Below are 25,570 nucleotides of genomic sequence, written 5' to 3'. Positions count from 1 at the left end.
AAATTACTTGTCTTCATCTATAGATGCTAGGCTTTTTGGCTATAACAGGAAGCAATAAAAATTTTTTTTGGATTAATTGTTTTCCATTTTGATTGACCTTCCATCTTTATTTTATACCTGCCTCTTAAGAATTTTTTACACCCTCTGAATAGAGGTGTGATAGAGACAATGCAGGACTCTTGTTAGTGTGGGACTCTTAGGTCCCTCCTCCTTAGTTTAAGGAAAGGAAGCTGCTCGACTTTGAGCATTGTCCAAAGTATTAAGGCAGAGGTTCAGAAACACCTCTGTGTTTTCCTTTTCTTTTTTTTTTTCCTGGCACGATAAAAAGAGGAAGGCAGTTAGCCAAGAATCCAAAACCCCAGAGGTAACTGATGAGCCAACTCCACTCTGGCCCATATATGCCATATCTCATAGGTCTGCCTCTTCTACTTATGATTGTAGTACAAAAATATGACATACTGTCTAATATCAAAGTGGCTGTATTGGAACCTTTAAAATAGTTTTTGATTCTTAAGTCAAAATTCAGCAGTTCAGCAGGCTTTAGTTGAGTATTGCCTCTTGGTTTTCTGTTGGGTTTAACTTTGTCCTTTGATATTCCAGGTGTTAATGAAGAAAGCTGTTTCTCTTTCCTTCGCTTTATTGATGTATCTCCAGCTGAAATGGCAAACCTCATGCTTCAGGGACTTTTGGCCAGGTGAGAAGTTTGCTCATTGTTTGAGAGAGCAGTTGGGAATAATCAGGGGCGAAGGTCGAATACTGTGAAATTAAATATTTACTATTATATCATCTTACAGAGCCTCTCATTCTTTTTGTATTGTTAAGAATTAAAATTTTTATAAGGAAATCATACTTTTGATCCTTTAATAATTGCATGATGCTTCGTGATATACCTTAAATAAAAACTATTTAGGCTGTTCTCCCAAATGCTACCAGAAGGTCTTCAATTCTTCTTAATTTCTAGGTAGACTACTTTGTTTTATTTGTTTCTACAGGGCAAATGATGACTGATGATTCCTTTAGTTAGTAGTGATTGCAGCATAGCCTGCCTTACGTATTCAGGGAAGCTTAGCTCTCTTTTCTTATTCTTTGGAATAATGGCTGTTACTTAATTTATTACTTTGTATTTGTGTAAAAAATAGTGACCTCATTAGGAGAGGCTATCTCCTTAGTATAAGGATGTTTTTATTACAGTTTTTGTGATAGAGTTGAATATTCCTTAATTCTGAGAGGAGCTTTACAGAGGATTTTCATTTTCATAGTAGCACACCAATTCATGCCAAAGATAGAATTTATAGAACAAAAGTATGAAATGGCTTTATCTGAAAGTAGGAAAGAGCTGTGTCTAAAATGTTCAAGATTTACAAAAGAGACATGTTAATGAGAGACAAGGTTCCTCACTGCTATGAACTACCCTCAGCCCTCCATGGAGCACTGAATAAGCATGTCTGCTGTGGTTTGTTTCAGATGGTTAGCTCTTTTCCTGTCTCTGAAAGCCTCCTACAGGCTCCATCAGCTGCGCTCCTGGGGAGAGCCAGAAGGGGAGAGCCAGCAGAAATATCTGAGAAACAAGGATTTCCTTCTTGGGGTTAATTTTCCACTCTCCTTTCCCAACCTTTCCAGCTGCCCTTTGTTAAAGGTAAGCAATTGTTTCAGCATCAGTTATCTGTTTAGTACTCCCTTCCCTTTTCTTTGAATCAATAAAAGTAATAAAGTAAATGAAGACCTGAGGGAGTCAGAAAGTTCCCAGAGAAGTGGGAGCAGTGTAGTGTTATAGCTTATTACATATCACTTAATAGACATTTTGTGTGTGTGTGTGTGTGTGTGTGTGTGTGTGTGTGTGTGTATATTTAATATATGTTTTGTATATAACTTTACTGTGAAGTACACAGATCTTAAGTGTACAACTCTTTGAATTTATACATGTGTATACACTTGTGTAACAACTGCCTAGATGAAGGTATAGAATACTTCCAGCACCCAGAAGTCTCCCTCATACTTCTTCCCATTTGAAACCTCTAGTTCAGAACAAATCAACAAATAAAGGTAATCACTATTCTACTGCTATCATCCCAGATTATTTTACCCTGTTTTTGAACTTAATGTAAATGGAATGATCCAGTGTGTACTCTTTTGTGTCTGGCTCCTTTCCCTCAATTATTATGTCTGTAAGATTCATCCATGTTGCACTGTAGCATTCTTTTTTAATGCTATGAAGTGTTCCATTGTCTGTTTCTAATCACAATTTATTATTGTACTGTTTTTATTTATTTATTTATTTGGCTGCATCAGGTGTTAGTTGCGGCCTGCAACTAAATGGGATTGCTGTATCATCATGTATACGTATGTTTAGATTTAGTTCCCACTGCCAAACATTTTTCCAAAATGGTTTTTCAAAGTTAAACTCCCACCAGCAATGTGAGAGATTTATTCTTGTAAATCTTGCCTACCCCTGGTATTGTTGGCCCATTTATTTTGAATTTGTGGTTTTCAGTTGCATTTCCATGGAAAGTAATGATGCTGAGCACTTTTTCATATAACTGTTTGCCGTTGTATAGTAGGTAAGGGGAAAAGGGATAGGAAATAAGTGATAGGTGATAGGTGCAGATTCAGATCATGTGAGGCCTCATAAGTTAATGCTAAGGATTTGGGTTTTATTCTGAATGAAATGGGTGTAACACTGGAGAGTTTTAGTAAGAGACTTGTATGTTTATATGTTGTAGTTCTTCAACTAGATTAAAAGTTTAGAAGGTAGAACTTTTTCTTTGTATCCTCTAGAAAATTTAATGTGTCATCAGTCATACAGCTATCGAATGTAGGATGTTCTTTGGCTGCATCTGGTTATTTGCCCCCTGTATACTGGAGAACCCGTATGATTTCCTTTTCTTCTGTTTTCCCAGTTAGTTTCTCAAGCATTGCTCCATATACTTTTTTGGACTCTGAAGATAAGATCGTTAATGCAGAAGGAGAATAGAATTGGGTTCCAGCCTGTTTGGAATAATATAGTCAGTTGTGGCAAGGTGACTTCCTACTAGTGAATACTGATATGTCTAATGAAGAGTTGCTTAACCTCTGTAGACCAATTTCCTTACATTTGGTACTCTATATTACTACAGTTAAAATTTTTTTACTAGTTTTATTTTTGGTACAGAGCGCACCATTCTCCCAGGGGTTTTTTATGCTCTATTATGTAGATACCTGCATCTTACTTAACACTGAAAGATATGCATCACTTATTTGTAGTCTTCTGCTTTATGAAAATACAGTAGTATGTTCAGATCACCTGTTCAGTGAGGTCCTTATATCAGTTAATTTCCTGAGAAATTTAGATGTGGGCAATATGCTTTATGTGAAACTGGTTTTTCCAAAGTTAGATTCACTTCCATGTCCTCTTCTTTACTTTTATTTTGTGTTATAGATAGACCTTTGCTCTTTTAGTGGCTTAGAATGTACACTGAGTTACTGAGCCACAGGTAGCTGAAAGCTAATCATGTATGTGTAGAGATACTGTTCTGCTTTTGGTCTCACCATCCTTATCTCCAAAATACATATATTGAAATACCAGTGTATCTTGCCAGAGTTGGTTGGTATATCTGTTCTAAGAAATATTTGCTTTCAACTAAGCAGAATAATCTTTACATGATATCTAGCCTTAAAGGTTAGACTGGGTTCTGAATGAAGAATCATTTTGTTGAAGCTCCATGTGTAACAATAAAAATATAATAAAGCCCATTATATCTGTGGCTTTTGAAGTCTGACCATGACTCACAAGAATATTTTACACCACCTGTAGTTATGTAGATATATCAGATATTACATACATATATAAATATTACACATCCATAAATTTTTAAGACAAAATATTCACAAAACAGTATTTACCCTCCTTCAGTGCACAGAGTTTTTTCCTTTTGTTTTTCTTAATGTTAGTTTGGAAGCTACTAAAAAATGATTTCATGACCCTACTACTCACAGTTTGAAAAATACAGCATTCAGTGACTGCATGATATTAGAATAGCAAGGGGACTAGGTAAAGAAAGTCACCATATAGAAAGATTCTGGATCATTCTTTTTAATAGTAAGAAAGGAAAGAAACTGACATTTTGGGACTTAAGGAAGAAGGTCTCACTTTCTGAATATGAAAGAGACCACCAGAAGTCACTCTGAGATCAATATGCACATTTCATTGCAGAGTTACCCTGACATGTAGTTAGTGATCAAGGTCCATCTCTGTCTTAGTATATTTTGGCATGTACCTGTTATATCCCTCCTATTCAGAGATAATATAAATAAAGTTAAGTAATTTTGAAAAAACCCAATTCAGACTTGAGCAAAGTAGTTTATTATGAGAACTGTCCCCCAAGAATGGCTTTGTTAGAATATGCCTTTTACCACTATTGTACTGTTTCTCACACTGATTTCTCCAAACAGTCTTTCTTTCTCTCTTCCTCCCTCCCTTCCTTCCATTTATGGCTGCGTTGGGTCTTCTTGCTGCTCATGGTCTTTCTCTAGTTGCAGTGAACGGGGGCTACTCTTCATTGCGGTGCATGGGTTTCTCTTTGCGGTGGCTTCTCTTGTTGCGGAGCACGGGCTCTAGGCTTGTGGGCTTCAGTAGTTGTGGCATGCGGGCTCAGTAGTTGTGGCTCGCGAGCTGTAGAACACAGGCTCAGTAGTTGTGGCACACGGGCTTAGCTGCTCCGCAGCATGTGAGATCTTCCTGGACCAGGGCTCAAACCCATGTACCCTGCACTGGCAGGCTTATTCTTTTTTATTTTATTTTATTTTTTTTGCGGTGCGCGGGCCTCTCACTGTTGTGGCCTCTCCCGTTGCGGAGCACAGGCTCCAGACTCGCAGGCTCAGCGGTCATGGCTCACGGGCCCAGCCGCTCTGCAGCATGTGGGATCTTCCTGGACCAGGGCACTAACCCGTGTCCCCTGCATCGGCAGGCGGACTCTCAACCACTGCGCCACCAGGGAAGCCCTGGTAGGCTTATTCTTAACCACTGCGCTACCAGGGAAGTCCCGAACTGAGTTTTTCTCTTATTCAAGAAGTATTTTAGAGAATATTACATTGTCTGTTTTGCAAAGAAGGATAGAGAAGGAAATTTTGAACACCTAATCCTTTACAACAGATTCCCAAAATTCCTTTGTTAAGAGTATAAAAGCTAAAACTTAAGATGCATGGTATTTTAGCATACATACACACATCAGAAACACACATCCAGATTTCATAGTCTGTTGTAATCCTGCCAGTTTACAGTTTTTCACAAAAATATGATTGACAAAAATGAGCCTTTTTTCAAAGGTAACTCTTCAAGTATGGACAGCAGTGGTGAGACTTAAATGTAATAATTATCTGTCTTGCTGATGTTTGGATTTGTCATTTGGATTTAGATACAGGGTCTTGGATTCTTTTTGTTTGTTGCTTTGTGTGGGATAAATTCATCATGTATGTGCTTTGTGCCTTTTCCTGACATGACTTGTTTGTTGTCATTGAAATCTACAAAAATACTTCTGGCATTATTAATACAATTTACAGATCATCTGGAAGATTCCTTTACTTATACAGGGACGCTACTACTGTGGAATCAGAGAGAAAATTTTTTATTTTCACAGAAAACAAACTTAAAATTGTGCTTACTAGTTTTAGCAAATGTCCTGAAAATATGACTTGAGAGGTATTTGCTATCATTCATATGGTGAATTAGAACCTCAGGAAGACAAAGAAAAGTCTTGAAAGATTAGAAAAGGACTGACATATAAATGTGGGTCCATCTTTAAAAGCTTAAGGAGGTAGGAAGAAAACTTGGAAATGATAACCAGTAACGCTAATCAATTATTAGAGAGTTAAAATTTTTTTCTAATGAAATTAATTAATAACCGTTTGAATTCATGAGTCTAAGAAGCAGCTAAGTTGATTCTGAAAATATGACCATTTGCTTTCCTTTAGTAAACAACAGGCCAAGGAGATTAGAGAGACAGAGAGAAGTAATAGGTATACTATATTAAAAAAATATAAACCTTTTTCTTATTGCCTTGGCTATTCTTCTAGAGATACTAACATACATATAGGAAAGTGCACAAATCATAAGTGTACATACAGCTTGATAACTTCACAAAACACTGTTAGAACTTTACCTCAGAGGCCCCTTTGTGCCCACTTCCATTCATTGTTCCTCCCAGTGTCCTCCCTGTAAGAGTTACTATAGGCAAAATGTTTGGGTGGCTTATAGTTTTTATTATTACAGATAGTGCTGCTGTGAACGTTACTGTACACACCTTTTAATGAAAATTCATATGTATTTTGTGGGGTATATATATCTAGTAGTCAAATTGCTGGGTCATAGGGTATGCATATGGTCATCTATAATAGGTTATGCCAGACAGTTTTCCAAAGCAGTTGTGCCCATTTTCATTCCCATTAACAGTGTATAAGAGGTTCTAGTTGCTCCATGTCCTTACCAGAATGTGACATTGTTTTGTCTGTTCATTTTAGTCCTTCTATGTGGTAGTATCTCACTGTGGCTTTAAATTATATTTCCCTTATGAATAATGATATTGAGTACCTTTTCTAATGCTCATTGGCCATTTGGATAACCTCCTTTATGAAGTGCTTATTTGAGACCCTTGCTTATTTTTCTGTTAGTCTGTCTGTATTTTTCATGGTGTTTTGTAGTTCTTTATGTATTGCAGATGTCTTCTACTCTGTAGCTTACTTTATCACTCTAAATATTGTCTTCTGTTGAATCGTTAGCATTTTTTGTGTCCTGTTGAAGAAATCTTTGCCTTTACCAAGGTCATAAAGATAATTCTGTTTTTCTCCAAAGGTTGTTTTGATTTACCATTCGGATCTACAAGAAACTGGGTTTTCAGTCTGTGTTATGGGTTGTCATTTTTTGACTTACAGATATCCATATCCTTTTGACCCAAGTTCATTTGTTGAAAAGACCATCCTTGTTGCACTGCAGCATCACTTTTGTCAAACAGGTGGCTGTATATGTGTGGGTCTGTTTCTAGACCCTGTTCTATTCCATTAGTCCATTTGTCTATCCTTGACCAGTACCACTTTATCTTAATAACTATAGCTTCATAATAAGGCTTGATAACTGGTAGCACCAGTCCTCTAGCTTTGTTTTTCTTCAATATTGCCTTCACTGTTCTTGGCCTTTTGCATTTTCATGTAAATTTTGAATCAGCTTATCTATCTTAGTTTAAACTCTTTTCAGCAATGCCAGTAGCCCCATGTTTTTTGATTATGTCCCCTATTACTAAAACATTCTTTATCCATTTTGCCAATACCTATGCATTATTTCTTTTAAAATGATACATAAATAATAGCATATTAATATTATTTACATTGTGAAGCCTGCATGTAATTTCTCTGGAGACCACTGATCCAGGCAGTTAAAAGAAGGCTAATTGAGTAAGGAATGTTAATAGAGGGGAGGACACACTATTTACTGGAGAAAGTACTATTTTTTTCCATACACTCTTCACTCTTTCTCTCCTGCTGTTTTCACTTGTTTGATCCCAAGGGCCAATAGGATTGAGTGAATGGGTCCATTAATTTGTATGTATATCAGAAGAGCTTATTGATTGACTGAATCTTCAGTGGTTGACTGTGATCTTGGCTTAAGAGTTGGGGTTTTTCTAATGTTCTTTCATAATAGCCTCCTCCCAGTGTCAGTCTACTCCCACAGAGAAAAAGCACTTGTAATTAATGTTGTTTACAAACGTGTCACGCATCAGTGCCTATTGTGAGCAAGGTGTGTTAACAGTCATGGTCTCTTATTTTCTGGTTTGAAAACTCATTCATGTATATAGTAAAAAGACATGCACAAAGTTAAAAGGACTTTAAAAATAGAAATGATTCAAGATCAGAGATGAAAGAAAACATAATTAACTGCCAAAATAATGATAGATGATTAGTGGTAAAGTTCAGGATAGGAGATCACTTTAGGTTAAAATGGACAAAAAACTCTTTTATAGAAATGGTATTGTTTAAGTTGGATCTTGAGTGGTAGGGACCCTGGGTAGAAGGAAGGATTTTCCAAGTTGAAGATTTGAGCCAAAATACAGAGCAGTAGTGAGAAAAAAGGCCAGAAAGGTAAGTCACCTTTTCTCCCAAGGAATCTTTGAAAGCCAGTCTATTGGGGTTTAGATACTAAACCAGGAGTTTCAGCCCTTTTTTGGCTCACCTTCTTCAATAGATGATACTGTTGTAATCCTGGGGGAATAAAGTTTTGGTGGCTACTGTCAAGCCATGGGAAGGAATAATCAGGTAGTTGGTTTTAGGAAGGCTGTTAAATCATTCAAGTCATTACAGCACATCAGTGGGGATCTCTGCCATTGGTACTTGATGACTAATCTCAAGAGTGTGATAACAAGAAAGATTGGATGTGGGAATCCATGTTAAGGAGGGTATTAAACCAAAGTTCCAAGTATCAGGTACAAAGGACCCAACAGAAATAGTTGTAACCAAAAGATGGTGAAGAAAGGGTGAATGGACTCTGATTTGGATATGGATGAGCATTGGCAGTGAAGGAATAACTTCCAAAACCCAGAGTTCAAGAGAGGATTCAGAGGGAGTGCTGAATTCTATATCAAGTTTAAAGTGAACACTTAGGAATGAATTAGGAGCTCTTTGATGTTACGAGTGCAGATATAACAGAGGAGGCCCAGGTGCAGGGATTTACAAGGAGAAGGATTCTGGTTAGGAAATAGGTAATGAAGTGTAACAGTTAAAAAGAATAGGAAGACATTTCAGGAGGGACAGTTGGTTTTAACTAAAAGCTGAGTTTGTAAGAGAGAGGAGACTCAGATTTGAAGACGAAAAAAGAAGAAAAGGCAGCTAAGAGGGAAATCAAACATGCACGAAAGATGATTGATAGTGGTTGCAAAAGTGGTTAACTATCCTTTTTGTATGGTAGAAAACCAGTGAATACAGGTAGGGGCTCTATAATTAATAGAAAGATACTTCTCTAATACAAAGAATATTTTACAATGTGCAGAAAGACTGAAACCAAGCTTAACATGAAAAAAAAAAGTGCTGTTAAACAGTTCTGTCATTTTTGGACTTCCCTGGTGGTCCAGTGGTTAAGGCTCCACACTTCCAGTGCAGGGGGCACAGGTTCAGTCCCTGGTCAGGGAACTAAGATCCCACGTGCTGCGTGTCAGGGCCAAAAACCCCCCACAATTCTGTTACTTTTTTTCTTTCTTTTTTTTCTTCATTTCTTTTTCCCCCCCCAAGTGTGAGAACAGAATTTAGATGTTTGGACATAGTCCCTCTTGTCTTTGTGGTCGGGTTATTTTAGGCACCTTGCACTTACAAGGTTAAATAAATGTTTACTGAATGACTTAGTAAGTCTTGGTGCATTGTATTAGTGTTGTTTTTCCCTTTGGAACTTTGTGTTTTGTTATCTGAGGGAATGTCCTCCACCCTAAAATTAGAAGTATAGTCTTCCTCTGTATTTAAAATAGAATTTTGTGAAGAGTTCTAACTTTTCCTTGGAGGTTGGGAAATATGGGTGGCATTGCTAATTTGTTTGATCATGCATTGAGTTTATTGCACATTAGTTATTTTTGCCCTGCATTTGAGCTGAGAGCTAGAGGCATTTCTTGGGAGTGAGAAATATACCAGCAGAAAGAAGCTACTTTTTAGACATCTTCAAAAGGGTATCAATTGTGGATATTAGCCCCTGTAGTAGTTACCTATACCTATATAACAAATTACCCGCAAATCTAGCAGCTTAAAACAATGAACATTTTTAATATCTCATCGTTTATGTTGGTTAATAACTCGGGAGCAGCTTAGGTAGGTGATTCCGACTCAGAAAATCTTATGAAGTTGCAGTCAGGATATCAGCTAGGGTTGCAGTTACCTGAAAGATTGACTGGAGCCGTAGTTTTTGCTTCCAGGTTAGCTCACTTATATGCCTGGTTAAGTTGGTGCTGGCTGTTGTCTGGAGGACTCTGTTCCTCGATGTGTGGACTTTTCCATGGGGCTGCTTCAGTGTCCTCATGGCATGGCAGCTGGCTTCCCCCAGAGTGAGTGATTCAAGAGAGAGAGCAAGGAGGAGCTTCAATGCCTTTTGTATTAGTTACTTCATTACCACGTTTGTTTTGGTATTCCCTGTTCTGAGATTTTGGCTTAGGCAACAGATGGGTTCTGACTGTGACGCTATGAAAGTTCATAAATTGGAAGGGATGCTGGTATCACCTCTCCTTGTTCTCCATGTTACCTGTCTGTTCACAGTTTTATTAGCTACTGCAAATGCAGTATAATATGTGCCGTTCATCTTCAACCGAAATTCATTGCTCAGAAGCCCTAACTCCTTGTGAGCAAATTTTTTTTCATTGCAAGCTCTGTTTTTTTCTGTATCTTGCATTTTCATTTGAGTTGCCAACTTAGTTCTGATTATGTAACTTTGATTATTTGTAAACATAATGGTGAAGAGATGCTGTTTCTCCAAATCCTTGTTTTGCTTTCTTTTGTGATACTGTGAAGTAGAGTAGCCTTGTTTAATACGTAAAGTAAACACAAATTTATGTTTCAGTGTTTTGATGGGAGAACATGAATCCGGCTTCCATGTTCAAGATCAGTCTTAAAAGTAAAGTTGGGGATTATTCTCAAGCAGACAAACCTGAGAGAAGAGACAAGGGGAAATGCTAAAATTGGAAGCGAGTGCCAGGTCTCTTGTACTATTCAAAAATAATTTTGAGTAAAATTCCTTTGGAGCTACCAGATTAACTTTGAATTAATTTTTCCATATTCACCTTTATCCTCTTATTGCAGAAAACCCTTCATCCTGTTCTCTTCTGTGCCTTCATTTGTTTTATGAAAAGTAGCTGTGCCTTCATTTGTTTTATGAAAAGTAGTAGGTATTGTTCCAGCAGCCTGTCTCCTAAATACAGCTTCCTATCATCAGATCAAGGTGAAGGCTTTGTTCTTATTCCTCTGAGGAGATAGTTAATGAATGTTGACTTACCTGCATGTTGTCATCTTGTTCGTGGTAAGCTATCTTAAATCACATACTACCTGAGTTATATCCAGCAGTCTAATCCAATCCTCTCATCTTCCTTGCCACCCATGGACGTGAATGAATGTGAACAGTGAGATCTTCCCCTCACTGAGTGTGCCTATAAAACTCTTCTTCTTACCCTGCAGTGAATATTACTCTGCAGTGAATATTAAATTTGAATTCTGTGTTACAGAGTTCAAGGAAGTACCATTCTCATAATGCTGGCTTTGGGATGGTACAAAAACATCAAGGAACTAGGAACTAGGCTAAGGACATGGATCAGATGACACTTAGGGTACTTTGAACGAAGTTTAGGGCCTTTTAAAGTCTCTTACTTGACGTGAATGCTTTTCTGATTTCTTGTGATGCTTGTAGAACAAAAGCCAGCATGATTCTGTGTTGTCCTCTTAACCTCATTGTTCTCTACCCTGCTTTACTGGTGATGAGTTCAAGAAGGAATAGCATTTAGTTAAAAAATTTTATGAATTCATTCTCACAAATCTCCCTCCCCACTGTAGGCTCTGACCAGAGCTCCTTTCTTGTACAGTTTTACAAGGGTTAGAGTGCAAGTCTCACACATATGAATTTTTTTCTTTTTAATCTTATTTTGCTCAGAAGAATAAAGACAAAAACCAGAATCTGTAGGAAATACACCATTTAGCCATCTTTTGGGGAGGCAGAACAGATTTTATACTGTATCCAGTTAAATACTATGTTAAAAATGATAATTGGCAGAAACAGTACCAGCATTAACTTCATTTCCTGTCCCAGTGAAACTGTTGTCATGGTTATGGTCTGCTTAGGCATTATACGTGTTGAAAGCTTTATATACTCTACAACTCTAGTGAGCCAACTAACTTATAGAAATTGAGGGAATTTCAGATTTTGCAATTTAAAATATACAGGACTTTCCAGGTGGTCCAGTGGTTAGGACTCTGCGCTCCCAGTGCAGGGGGCCCAGTTTCGATCCCTGGTCAGGGAACTAGTTCCTGCATGCCTCAACTAAAAAGAATCCCGCAGGCCGTAACTAAGACACAGCACAGTCAAAAAAAAAAAAAAAAGATTTAAAAATATATATACAAAAGAATCTAAGCATAAAGAGTTATTTTGAAAAGAGTGGTGTGTGTTTTAAGTTTTAAACACTATACTCTATTAAATGCTTAGAGAGCTTAGAATGGCTATTGATGAAGAATCCCCCAAACAGGAAGTTTCCAAAAACTCTTCCACTGGAGGTTAATTTGCAACTGCAGTATCTGTATCATCATTTCCTGAGATCATGAGAGCTGCCAGTACCCCTTGTGGAAAGCTCTGGGAAGCCATTGTTTTCAGAGTTTTTCTGTATTTTATTTCCCCCTTTTTGTTTGGTTACTTAGAATATCTGTGAAAATAGAATCCATGCAATCTTAGCAATTGATCTATAAACATTACACCCTTTCATTTTAAGTGAGACCTTTTCTCTATATCTGAGTTTGACGTGTTCTTTAAGAGCAAAAACAGAAAATTAATTTCTAAGTAATGAAGACCTAACGTTAGCATAAGTATTCTTTTTAATTTTAAATAAGGCATGGAAAGCAAAGAACGGCCCCTTGTTAAGTGGACAAGTATGTATCTGAGGGGAAAACATCTGTGTGTTCTCTGTGCTCCACTGTGGCAGGTAGTGTACAGCTGATGGGCCTATCATACTGCCCTGTTATTTTTCACTTGAGACTTGCATGGTGCCAAAAGACTCTACAAAAGCCTTCCTTCACTGCTGTGTGTATATTGCAGTACTGGCAGCAAGACACACAGTTGCCAGTGCCTACAGGGTAGTAAGATACTCAAGAACACGAGGAGGGGACAACAGAAGAGCAAAAACTGTGACCACATTATTACCAAGTCGCATCTCTCATTGTGTGACATTGTTTCTTTTTTTCTAATTTGTTTTAGGCCAAAGTAGACTAAAGAAGTAATGAATCTTCTTTTCTGCACCCTCCCCCCCGCCCCCTGCATCCTACACAGTGGTGCCGAAGGTGTCCTTTGTGTTCTTCTCTATTAAGCATTAAAATTTTCTGTATCTAGCAGTACCTAGCAGTTCATGTCCTTATGTGAAGGGAATGTGGATAGTATGGTACCAAGGACCACCTGTGCTAAGGAAGATTTGATGGAACCAGTGTTAAGAGAAAATGATCTAGAAAAGTAGAGATTGAGTGAAGTGTACTGGGGGTAGTCAGGGTTTCTCTAAAGCTAAGGCTTGTGTATGTTGAGCTAGTGAATCACTTTTTAAATCTGGAATCAGCTACAAATCACCTTGATTTAGTGACTGCCAATGAGAAGCCTGTCTTAACCTAACTGATATAAGACAAGTGAACATGTTCTAATTTAGGAATGACCACCCCGGAAATAAAATTATCATTAGACTTTTTCCAGAAAGGTACCACAAGCAAAATATTGTGTTAAAATGACTCCCTATCGTGATTGTTGTATCCCTTATTAATAACTACAATGTTGGAGAGAAAATAATTGAAGGAAATGGGCATTCTTTCATCTCTTATCTGTTGGATTTTGCCATTTAAGAATACTGAAAATGAGGTTGACTTTAAGAGATCCCTCCCTGAGACATTGTTTAGATATTGCTCTTTAGGAGTATAAGAAATAGGAGTATAAGAAGCTCCTTTTACAAAGATAAAGTGATAACGGATACTGCTCTTTAGAAGTTAGTAAAGAATTCAGAAGTCTCTGGGCCAGCCACTGCTGCTATCTCAGCCACCCGGGTGGCAGTGGACACCCCAGCTAGCAGCCCTGAACTACGACAGATACGAGCAGCGGTTGCTAGGCTTGTGTCATCTCTTCACCCTCAGGAGGGGAAAGAAGAGCTATTACTAATAATCAGAAGTGAACTTTCAGAAAACAAGAAAATTGGATACATTTTTTTTTTTTTTTTACTTTCATCTATGTATCAGCAATAGGATTTTTTTAGTAATGATCCTAGCTTGTCAGTATTCAGTATTGGAAGAACAGGGTGACACCTGGTCTATTAATCTTCATAATGATCCTCACACTAGGCATTCAGGTGATAATGGAGATAAACATGTAGAGAGGTGGATAAATCTCAGTGCAGATGCTATCCAACATAAAGATGAGAACACAGATATTGTTGAAAAACGATATCAGAAGATTAATGTTCTTTTCTGGTTAATGATGGGACCTAAACATCTGGAGAAAAATGTCAAACATATCAAAGCTACATGAGTCCAGCATTGTACTGAAGTGTTGTAAAGACTTCCATACAGTGTGATTAGAAATCACTGAAGACGTCCCAACTCTGCGGGAAACATTTAAAGCCTTTCAGTTTTTTCATGCCCATTATTTAGAAGGTGCTGATTGCTTCATGAAAGCAGATTATGATACACCTGTCCTACTAGACAACTTGAGATGGCTTCTTTCAAACTGTGATCCTGAAGAACCCATGTACTTCAGGAGGAAATATATACTAAACAAAGAAGCTTTGAAGAGATTTGGTACTGGACACTTTCGGTATTGGAATTATAACTGTTATTCTCCTGCAGAGGGTCCTGGTTACTGTTCCTCGCAGTTTTTGTATTATCTTCATTCATATGATTATTTAGGTTACCAGCCTGCCTTGAGAAACCAGTAAGACAAATAAATGAAATAATCGAGAATGGAGATCCAAAGATAAAATGTCTAATATTGAACTGAATAAAGAACTGCACCTGCAATATATTGATACAACATTGTAATCCCACTGACAAATTCTTTGTATGTGAACATTCCATACTTGAAAATCTTTCATATGAATGGCTGCAAACTGAAGCTTTAACATGAGCTTTAAGTCTGTTAAAATGAATTGATACAGTAATGTAAGTTTTAAATTTTTTAAATGGTAGTTAGGTTAGAGGAACTAAAGAGATATTGTTTCCTGTTCCTGACCACTTTTATTGATACCTCCAAATAAATAGAACTTCTAACCTTGCTAGAGCTATACTGCACTGTTGTACACACATGAAATACTAAACAGATCTGCCTAAAAGAAAAATTTAGGAGGAAATATTATTGGTCATCTTTTTTAGCTCAAGACAAATGGGTTTGTATCCACAGTTTAACAAATGAACCAAACTTCCCCGACATACACAAAATGTTGTTTTGTCTAATGAAAATTTTGCTGTAACTATTTATAATAAACAGAATCTCTTCCAGAAAAAGGCAGAATTAGAGATGACATTTACCTAAGGTACATTAATAAAAGCACAGTTTGAAATTAGAATGAACCTTGATTATATGTGATATTTTTTCTGTTTTGCTTACATTAAATAATTGTCAGTAGCACTAATTTGCATTTTTGTTTTGTAGTCTCTGGTTTTCAGCAGCCACTGTAAAGCAGTGAGTGGCTACTCAGACCAGGTCATCCATCAGCGGAGATCAGCTACCTCCTCGCTTCGTTGCTGCCTGCTCACTGAGCTGCCATCTTTTTTGTGTGTGGCCAGTCCACGAGTAAGTGCCGCAGGAGGGAAGAGATAAAATAGATGGTGTCTGAAGAAATAAACCAGTTTTCAAGGGATCCATTTCTTAACCAGAACTGTTTTAAGCTATTTGGACCTTGAGAAACATATAAATGCTCGGTATTTAGAAAGGAGATCCGTGGTCCTGGCTTTCCCAAGACAGCACTCCTCACTTTGAATAGTGTTGGTTTGAGAACAGTTGTATGGTAATAGAAGTGACTTCTTTCCCTGATGTTGCTTCCGTGTAGTTCCTCTCATTTAGCCTGGGGCTCTAAACTACCATGGGAGCAAGCCATCTGTTACTAGGTAGGTTATCACCCAATAGCAGGGACAGGAACAGTGGAATATTTGAATAGAAGAGGGAGCCATTTGTCACCTGTGTTGAGGTTTTTGAGGGTTTTTCAGAGGAGGGGGCCCGATTAGGAGGGAGATTTGATCTGGCCTTATCGCCTCAGTACAGTCTCCAAATAACAAAGGGAAACATAACACTCCAGCATCAAGAAACTTCTTAGATGGTATTCTCTAGCTTTCTTCAGCAGCTCTGCCTGGACTGTGGTTCACAAGTGTGTTCCCTCTGAAAAGTGACTATTGGGCCATATCCACCAGTCAGTGGTAGTAGTCTTGTTCGCAGATTGGGAGTAGTTTCTATTGTGGTTTCAACTTTGAACAGCTGTTAGATCCTTCCTGATACCCTGTTTATCAAAACAGGGCACTCTGGTGATTGCCGACAGTGTTGCTGCAAAGGCTCCCCTTGGCACACTGTGGCTGTTTACTTCGCTTACATCTTCCACTCTTCATGTCTTTCTGATCAGAGCCAGACAGAAACTCTCTTACAACCATGAAGCAGTACATGAAGGGGGAGAGGCAGAGTAGAGATGTGGCCAGACTGCAATTAGAGCAAAAACAAGTTTGTCTTTCCAGCTTGTTTCCATTTGCTCTAAGGGCAACTTTCATTTAGCCAGGAGACTCTAAGAGGTTGACTTTTCTTACCCTTCTGTGTTTTTATCTTGTTTTCTTCGCTCATCCTAGCAAGTCTACTGTTTTCACAGTTCCATTCAAAGAAGGTGGAGACTTTTAATTCTTCTTTGTGATGATATTTCTCTACCATTATTTATATCAGCTTACATCCTTAACTTTATTAAGTTATCAAAGGTCAGAATCTGGCAGAGGATCCAAAGAAAGATGATGAATGGAAATGAGATGACAGTAGAGTCCCATTGATTTCCTGCCTGCCTAGATTTCTCTGCTTGTCCTGTGCTACACAAACTTGATTCTCTTACCATTATCAACTTTGTTTGATTTATATTGATTCTCCAGAAAGTATTTGGGTTTTGTAGGTACCCAGTTCTTCCAAAGCATTCTTGGTCTTTGAAGCTTAAGTTGATCTAGGGAAAAGCACTTTTTCCAGAAAACATCTAAAGCCAAGGGCTTGCATAGAAAGCAGCCTTCAGGCTTCATAGTTGCATGGTTGTTTCCTTTTTACTCTCCTAATCTGTTATGTACATGGAGAGGCCGATAAGAGGAAGCCTAGATTTTTGAGAGAGGGATGTCAAGACATTTTTTACTTCTCATATTCCCCGTGTTTTATAGAGCCAGTAAAAAGTGAATTGCCCAGGCTTCCCTGGTGGCACAGTGGTTGAGAGTCCGCCTGCTGATGCAGGGGACACAGGTTCGTGCCCTGGTCTGGGAAGATCCCACATGCCGCGGAGCGGCTGAGCCTGTGAGCCATGGCTGCTGGGCCTGCGCGTCCGGAGCCTGTGCTCCGCAGCGGGAGAGGCCACAACAGTGAGAGGCCCACGTACCACAAAATAAAAATAAAAATAAAAAAAATAAAAGCTCTGTAGCCAACCACTCTGAAGAATAACCCCACTCTTCTGACATACTTACATATACAGACCCCCACTGTACTACTTACGTATTGTTTCTGAGGAGCCTGAAGTCTAAACTATCATGCCTGGTACTGATGTTTCCCTAAAAAAACAATAGTAACTTGAAGAAGACTGTTAGCCTAAAGGTGTGGTGGCAGGCAGGAAGCAGGAGGAAGCTTTTCTCCTCTGGCTGAGGGGCTCCTCCCCAGCACCCTTTCCTGTTCAGCCCTTCTCCCCACATTTGTAGAGTTTCTTCACGTAGCATGTGCTAAATCTGAAATGGGAGTAATCACCCCATAGTTAGGAGGACAGGAAGAAGAGTTTTAAACATGTCTGAATGTTTTATACACACACAAGATCTGTAGATCAGGCCGGGGGTGTGAATAAGGCAACATTTTATGAGGTATTTTAATGATCTTATATTGATTTCTAACCCATCTGCAGTGGAGAGAAACTGATTTCCTTTGACGCCTCAACCCTGGCATTGAGTTAACACAAATTAATTTCCATGGCACGTGCTGTGAAAACTTTAGGGTCAATTCAGGAAGAACTGTGTCACTAAGGAAGGAATTATCATTAGCTTAAGAAATCATTCTGCAGGGTTAATAAGCTAAGACCCTGGAAATTCATCACACAAAGAAACTGAAGCGCTTGGAGCGGTCACGCTTCCTAGAGCTAGAGCAGGAATATACGTGTCCTCAGGAAGGACGCGCTGAATGCTTGAGGAGGCAGCCCCTGAAGATACTATAGTTTAGGAAGTTAATGAAGCAAGAAACAGGGGTTTGCTCATGTGGGACTAAAGGGTGTATGCATTTCCATTTGTGGGGAGGCAAGAATGGGTATGTCATGCTTCATCTGCTTCTGAGCAATCAGGAAGGCCACTTGGGGTTAGCAGAATGGGTGGAGGCTGTTTAGGATAGAGCTGACTTAGAAAGCACAATTTAAGTAGAAATGGACTTGTTTGCCTCCTTTTGGACCTCATGAGTTCACTGCTTACGTACTTACAACATGACACTGTATGATTCTGTATATATCTTGATCCAGGGCTCCTGCCAAATAAGCTTATCAAAACATTAAAAAATATTTCACTGGGCTTCCCTGGTGGCGCAGTGGTCGAGAGTCCGCCTGCCGACGCAGGGGACACGGGTTCATGCCCTGGTCCGGGAAGATCCCACATGCCGCAGAGCGGCTGGGCCCGTGAGCCATGGCCGCTGAGCCTGCGCGCCCGGAGCCTGTGCTCCACAACAGGAGAGGCCACAACAGTGAGAGGCCCGTGTACCGGAAAAAAAATAATAATAATTTTAAAAATGTATATATATATATTTTTTTAATTTTTACTAAGAGTTGTGCCTTGCAAACCTCCTAGTTTGTAATCCTGGACTTTGAAGACTATCAGTAAAATGAAATTGGAAAATAGGTAAAAGTTTATAACTGGAAAAAGTTGTGGGTTTTTTTTGTTTTTTTTTTTTGATTAAAGCAATTTTTATTTTTTCTCAGCTTTTTTGAGAAGTTGTTTTGTTTTTAAACTATTAGAGTGTCTAGAAATGACACTCTTTCCTGTGTCACTGTTCTCCCCCTATTCCTTCATGATTTGCTAGCTTTTGATTTTTCATGTCGAGAATATGGGCCCAAAGTTTTTATATATAATTCCAGTATATGTTCTGCTTTTCTTCAAAAAAAGAAAAATCAAAGTAAGAGGTGGGGGAGGAGGGAGGGAAGGATTGAGAGTTTGGGATTAGCAGATGCAAACTATTTTATATATAGGATGGATAAACAACAAGGTCCTACTGTATAGCATAGGGAACTATATTCAATATCCTGTGATAAACGGTAATGAAAAAGAATATATATATGTATAACTGAGTTACTTTGCTATGCAGCAGAAATTAACACGACAATAGTAGATCAACTATACTCCAATAAGATTTTAAAAAAAAGCAGTTATCTTTGAGTGTAAAATTCGTCCATATGAGTCTCTAATTAGAAAAGATTAAGTATGCTTACTCATCCAAGAGTGCTTGCTGTTTGAGCTATATAGAACTGGTCATGCTTCTGTGGTTCAGACCACTGCTTCTCAAACCATTTTTGTGGAAGTATAGCCACTATTGATTGTCACGTTCTGAAACTCATATCCTAGGTGGCAGATGTCTGCTCTGGTTTAGTATCTGCTGGTCTACTGCCAGGACAAGCCATGGCAGGAGAGACCTAATTTTTTTTTTTTTTTTTTTGGCATATGGAAATTTATTGCTATCCTGCTTTTAACATCAAAACTTACGATCTTGGTCTTTCCTTCTTCCCTTTGTATAAGGCCAAAAGGGAGACATTGCCTACTTTGACGACCTTAAGAGCAGACTCCAGGAATGTCACCAAGAGCATGACCTTTGCAACCAGATCCAGCAACCAGAACTTCATCATTTTCCTAAATGATGAATAAAATTCAAACAACCATCATTGGGTACAAAGGCTCTGATTTTTTTGCCATTCTTGATGAGCTGAACCCTGACACACTTCCTGATGGCAGAATTTGGCTGTTTGGCTTCAACCCCTACTTTTTCAAGCACAATTCCCTTGGCATGAGAAGCACCTCCAAAAGGGTTGGCCTTCAGGGCTGTGCCAAATGGGCTTTCTTGTACTGTTTATAATGCCACTTCTAGTCTCGTCGGTGGCTATGGAGCTTCCTGGTAGTGCGAAGACTGCAACACTTGCCCATCCTGCCAGCGCCACGGGCCTGAGTGAAAGACACAACTTATTTATTTATTTATTTATTTATTTTTGCGGTACGTGGGCCTCTCACTGTTGTGGTGTCTCCCGTTGCAGAGCACAGGCTCCGGATGCGCAGGCCCAGTGGCCATGGCTCACGGGCCCAGCCGCTCCGCGGCATGTGAGATCTTCCCAGACCAGGGCACGAACCCGTGTCCCCCGCATCGGCAGGCGGACTCTCAACCACTGTGCCACCAGGGAAGCCCTATTTTTATTTTTATTTATTTAATTTATCCTGGTTGCACCAGGTCTTACTTGGGGCATGTGTGCTCCTTAGTTGTAGCATGCATGTGGGATCTAGTTCCCTGACCAGGGATCGAGCCCGAGTCCCCTGCATTGGAGGGCGATTCTTAACCACTGCACCACCAGAGAAGTCGTGACCCAATTTTTAATCACCTACTTTGTGTTTCGGTCTTTATTTGCCTGTGCTCAACTTTCGGTGGGAAAGATGAATAACTTGGAAGCAAGAGAACAAACTCCTTTTGGAGTGGGTAAATGTGGCATGAGACTACCAAAACCTATTCCTAGTACTAAGTAAGCTGATTTAATGCGTGAGCTTTTCTGGGTTTTGGAGCACCAGGGGCCCAGCTTGCTGTGACCCACTGTAGTTTTGCATGTGGACCATAGATGGCACTGCTCCCTAGCAAAATGAATTTAGCTTCATCTGTAAGCCAGAGTAGTGTAGTCTTTGGTTATTGGTAAATGATGCTCTTTCTCCAGTTTTGGTATCCTCCAGTTTCTAGCAGAGGTACCTGCAGCCCCACAGTCAGCTAGCTGATTGTTTATGTACCCCAAGGCAGTATTTCTCAAGGCTTGGCCTGAGATGCTGGGGTGCATGTTAAAAACCTAGAACTAGGGCTTCCCTAGTGGCGCAGTGGTTGAGAGTCCGCCTACCGATGCAGGGGACACGGATTCCTGCCGCGGTCCGGGAAGATCCCACATGCCATGGAGCGGCTGGGCCCGTGAGCCATGGCCGCTGAGCCTGCATGTCCGGAGCCTGTGCTCCGCAACGGGAGAGGCCACAACAGTGAGAGGCCTGCGTACCGAGAAAAAAAAAAAGATTGCATTCGCGGGCTTCCCTGGTGGCGCGGTGGTTGAGAGTCCAACTGCTGATACAGGGGACACGGGTTCGTGCCACGAGGACCCACATGCCACAGAGCGGCTAGGCCCGTGAACCGTGGCTGCTGAGCCTGCGCCTCCGGAGCCTGTGCTCCGCAACGGGAGAGGCCACGGCAGTGGGAAGCCCGCGTACCGCAAAACAAACAAACAAACAAACAAAACCCTAGAAGTAGTGATTCCTACCTTAGGCCTGGATCAAAATCTGCACATTAGATAGGCTCCTAAGAAGGTTCTTATGCCCACCAAAACTTGACAAACCATTGCCCTAAATATTGATGGGCATGAAAATAGAAAAGTTAGTAGCAAGTAGATTTTCCTAAATGTTTAACTTCCAATAAATAATAGAAAGAATAGAACTACCTAACTACATACAGCCAGTACTTTATGTTCTGATCTTTCCCATACCTCTGCCCTTGCTCCTTATATCCACATTCTTCCTATCTCTTGGTCTAGCTCCATGGTTCTTCTGAGCAATTCGCTGCTAATAATGGGACCTTAGCATTTTTATCAACCTGGGCTTACAGGTAATCACAACCTCCAAATTTTAACAAAAGGTAACCTCAGACTCCTTATCAGATGATTTCACAGACATCTGAATGCATAGCTGCTTATTATAGTGGGAATAGACCCAGGTCATTAAAGAAGGATAAAACCTGTGTTTCTAAGTTGGCAGGAGCCTTCTGTTCCTTTGGGGGGCAGCATTTGAATGTGAGATAAGAATTTGTGCAAAGCCTCTGCCCTAGCCAGGAAATGAATTCACTACTCTCTGGCAATTGCTTTCTCTAATCCCTACCCCATAACGCTCCCCGGCAGCTTATGGCCTGAAAGAAAGATTCTCTTATCTTCCATTACGTTTGTCAGTCAGTAACCTGGTCAGGGAAGAGGAAAAAGAAATGTTGACAAACTTGGGAGCTTTGCCACAGAAGCCTTAAAGATAGCTTCAGATGCACCAGGAGGATGCTCTTTAGTTCTTTAATGATGACTATCTCCAGCTCCCTTTATGGCCTCACCATCCTGTGTATGGCTAATAGAACTTTGCCAAAAGCACTGTCTGGCAATGAAGGGAGATGACAAAGTGATTTTATATATATATATATATTTGTGATAGAATTATTCCTGACCTGGTATCCCAGTTTATCTGCAAACTCCAGCACTCTTTGGATCTTTAGTTTGTTGAAAATTCTTTTTATGGAGGTTGGCTTTTTACCTGGGGAAGCTCACTAAGTCAGTTATTAAGGACAGGTTAGTTTGTCAGAGCAGGGAAGTTAAAACCGCTAGTCTAAGAATTATCCACATTAGTCTGATTTCAGAGTCAAAGTTCCCAAAAGGCTTAGTGGGTGTGGAAAATGTGAAAGAGCCATCTCACGTGAATCTTTCACTGCAGGTCACCGCAGTGCCATTGGATTCTTACTGCAATGACCGAAGTGCAGAATATGAGCGACGAGTGCTGAAGGAAGGAGGGAGTCTGGCAGCCAAGCAGTGTTTGTTGAATGGGGCCCCTGAACTGGCGGCAGACTGGCTAAATCGACGGTCTCAGTTCTTTCCAGAACCAGCTGGAGGACTGTGGAGCATTAGGCCTCAGAATGGCTGGTCTTTCATCAGGATTCCAGGTGAGTCCTCCTTTCTCTTGGCATATGTTCCCGGCTTTGGCAAGGGAAGAACCAGGAAGATACTCCATGTGGTGGTTTCAGATATTCAGAATTCAAAGTTCTTGAGGTTTCTATTTCCTCTTTTACCCTTAGTGATTGTAGGTAAGAATGCTTAAGTAATTTGTGACTTGAGTGGAAATAGAAATTTTTTTTAGATTTCTGCCTAAATGCTCTCCTGTGACAAGCTTACAGCTGAGAGAGGAATATGACTCTTAGGGATGGGGGCGGGGGGTGTAGGGAAATAAACTTCGTAGGAAAGGCTTCAGGTCGAGTGAGTACAGTCGTCTTGTGCCATTGCCAGTGGAATGAATGAGAATGTCGTCACTCACAGAAAGCCTAGTTTAAGTAGCATAAACAGTGTCCTGCACGAAGCACTAGAGATCTGAATGATAACCAGAAGAAAAACAGTGTTTTGTGCCAAAATGCTAGCGGATTCCCAGACCTACTAGAGTCAAGGTCGAGGGTTGAAAGGAAACTAGGTTTTCATTTTTGCTTTAGTGAGACTACTTTTAAGGAAACCAAACACAGGGTTCATAGGCTTATGTTCCTTGCTTACACCTGCAGGCACACTGGAGTGGTAGCTTAAAGCTACCATGTTCGTTTCAGTTGTCCAAATTCTCTGATGCTTTGATTGTATTCATCTTACTGGCACGTAAAGGAAGTAAACTAGAGTTAAGGGTTCAAAAGAGAGAGTCTGCTATTTCTAAGAGATAACTGGGTTAAAGGCTTTAAGGCCTGGCTTTTCCATTTAATGTTAACTTTGTCAAGTGTCGAGGGACTTTGGGTCAACCTATTAGTTGCTTTGGGGGTACTTTGAACTGGAAGATACCGTTTTGTGTACAAGAGCAATATGTATATGGCCTCATATCTGACTTAAAACAGGTGAAAGCAGTGGGTGAAGGTATATTGTTAGAAAATAAGGGGAAAGCCCAGGTGTAAAGCAGGCCTGAATAGTAGTTGGAATAGAGGAATAGAAGCCAGCAGGTTTGGAAACCACAGAGTCCCCGGCAGAAGATGAGCACAGGTGTTAAAAGAAGCAAGATAACACCTTATTTCTTCTTTCTCCCTTTTTCATTTTGACTCCTAAGTTCCCAGTACAGAAGGAGAAGGCTTATTGCTGGCGCTGTGGGAATCTCTTGTGGCTTTTCCTGTTCTTTGAAAGAAAAATGGACCTTGTTTAAATAGCAGGAAGTGTCTGAGTTCTTTTTGCATCGATAAAAAGCACCAGCCTCACTGGCTGTTTACTGTGAGAACCAACCAGCTCCTCACTGACCCCATTGTGCTCGGTAGACTGGCTGGGCAGGGCAGTGGGGGGTGGAGGGGTCATTGGAACCTGTATTTTATCTCTTTTTCCTCTATACTTTTACATTTTCTGTTTCCCTGGGAAGGGTTGGTTTTATTATATTCCTTGAGAGACTGACCAAAATCTTCTGGATTTCACACCTTGAATGTCTCTCTGTGTTTCACCAAGAGAAGTGTGTACAATCCCTTCAAAAGTCTCCTCTCCTTGGAAAAAGGAGATATTATTTTATCTGTTACCCTAATTTTACTGCCATTGGATACATTCATTTTGTCAGTGACCAGGATCTTATACTGTGGTCAGTGAGAGCTTGTATCTAAGTGAAAATACTGTAAGATTGTGTACTGTAGGATTGTAGGAAAGATTGCAAGAAAGTAGCGTAGGTCTTTTCAACATTTTTCGAGCTTCTGTTTGAAAGAAGGGGCTGGGCACAGGTTTGACTTGGCAGAGTCAGCCTAATTTCTAGGGAATTGTGCTCTTCTTGGCTCTGTGCCCTGCTTAGCAACAGGTGGTGCTCTTGTCCAGTGCAACTTTGGTAGCTCCTGAAAATTGGGTAATGGATGCCAGGCCCAGAAGGCAACAGTGTGCAGTGAAAGAAAACTGTTTTTTTCTGCTTAAGTGTTTTAAGGCTGTTGCTGATGTCACTTTCTTCTTGGACTTTTTCCTTCAGGCAAGTCCAAAGAAATTCAGTCCATCCACTTCCACCTCCCCCACCTAAACAATAACAAGCTAACAGCAGGTGCGACTTCTTGCTTCTTTTAGGTGCATCAGAGTTCTCTTCTAAGTGTGCATCTTCATCTCTGAGTTTTCCTAATCCTAGCATCAGTTCGTTCTGCTTGCAAAGTAAAGCAGATGTGGGAAGCAGGAAGGTATGAAAACCATTAAATCATGATTTTGAGATGAATTGAAGCTTTTGAATATTCAGACACAAGACAGATTTGTATATACTTAAATATTTGTGTTGAGGGACTATATATGAATGGAAAGAGGAGATAAGCAGGCTGCAGAAATCTGATGTGCTTAGCTTGCCCACTCTCACTCAGTGACTGAAAAACATATGGGTTTCTTTTTTTCACTTTCCTGTGCTTTTAATGAGAAAAAAAGAAACTTACTGTCTGAAGCTGATTGGTACCTCTTTAGGGAATGTTTAGGAGCTATCAAAATTGAGGGACCCTTGGGAACCCAATTAAAGGAGAAGGGTAATTGGCAAGAAGAAACCCTTGAAGTTGTTACGAAAGCATTGCTGCCTGATCAGACTGGGAATTTATATAGGCCTCCTTGTCCGGTGCCAGCAAGAGGGCTTAGCAATCGGTTCTGTCCCAGCTGCAGTCATTTGATTGCGTTGGTAAGGCAGCCAACAA

At 39.9% G+C, this 25,570-nt stretch overlaps 1 protein-coding gene and 1 pseudogene across 5 annotated transcripts in view; one reads left to right on the top strand and one right to left on the bottom strand.

Annotated features, from left to right (window-relative positions):
• Positions 1-25,570, top strand: part of INO80 (INO80 complex ATPase subunit) — a 131,957-nt gene that overhangs the window by 68,330 nt on the left and 38,057 nt on the right. For 4 of the 5 annotated variants that reach the window (XM_019935312.3, XM_073800753.1, XM_019935311.3 and 1 more), the window contains 4 exons: positions 601-694; positions 1,465-1,636; positions 15,365-15,505; positions 22,645-22,870. In XM_019935312.3, coding sequence (XP_019790871.2) covers positions 601-694; positions 1,465-1,636; positions 15,365-15,505; positions 22,645-22,870 — 633 coding nt within the window. The remainder of the gene's footprint in view (positions 1-600; positions 695-1,464; positions 1,637-15,364; positions 15,506-22,644; positions 22,871-25,570) is intronic. The other variant, XM_073800752.1, reaches the window with a different exon arrangement.
• On the bottom strand, positions 19,631-20,091 carry LOC109550011 (small ribosomal subunit protein uS12-like; annotated as a pseudogene).

The sequence above is a fragment of the Tursiops truncatus genome, chromosome 2 (genome assembly GCF_011762595.2).
Source record: "Tursiops truncatus isolate mTurTru1 chromosome 2, mTurTru1.mat.Y, whole genome shotgun sequence".
In the NCBI taxonomy this organism is placed as follows: domain Eukaryota; kingdom Metazoa; phylum Chordata; class Mammalia; order Artiodactyla; family Delphinidae; genus Tursiops; species Tursiops truncatus.
This window is presented reverse-complemented; position numbering and strand designations above follow the sequence as displayed.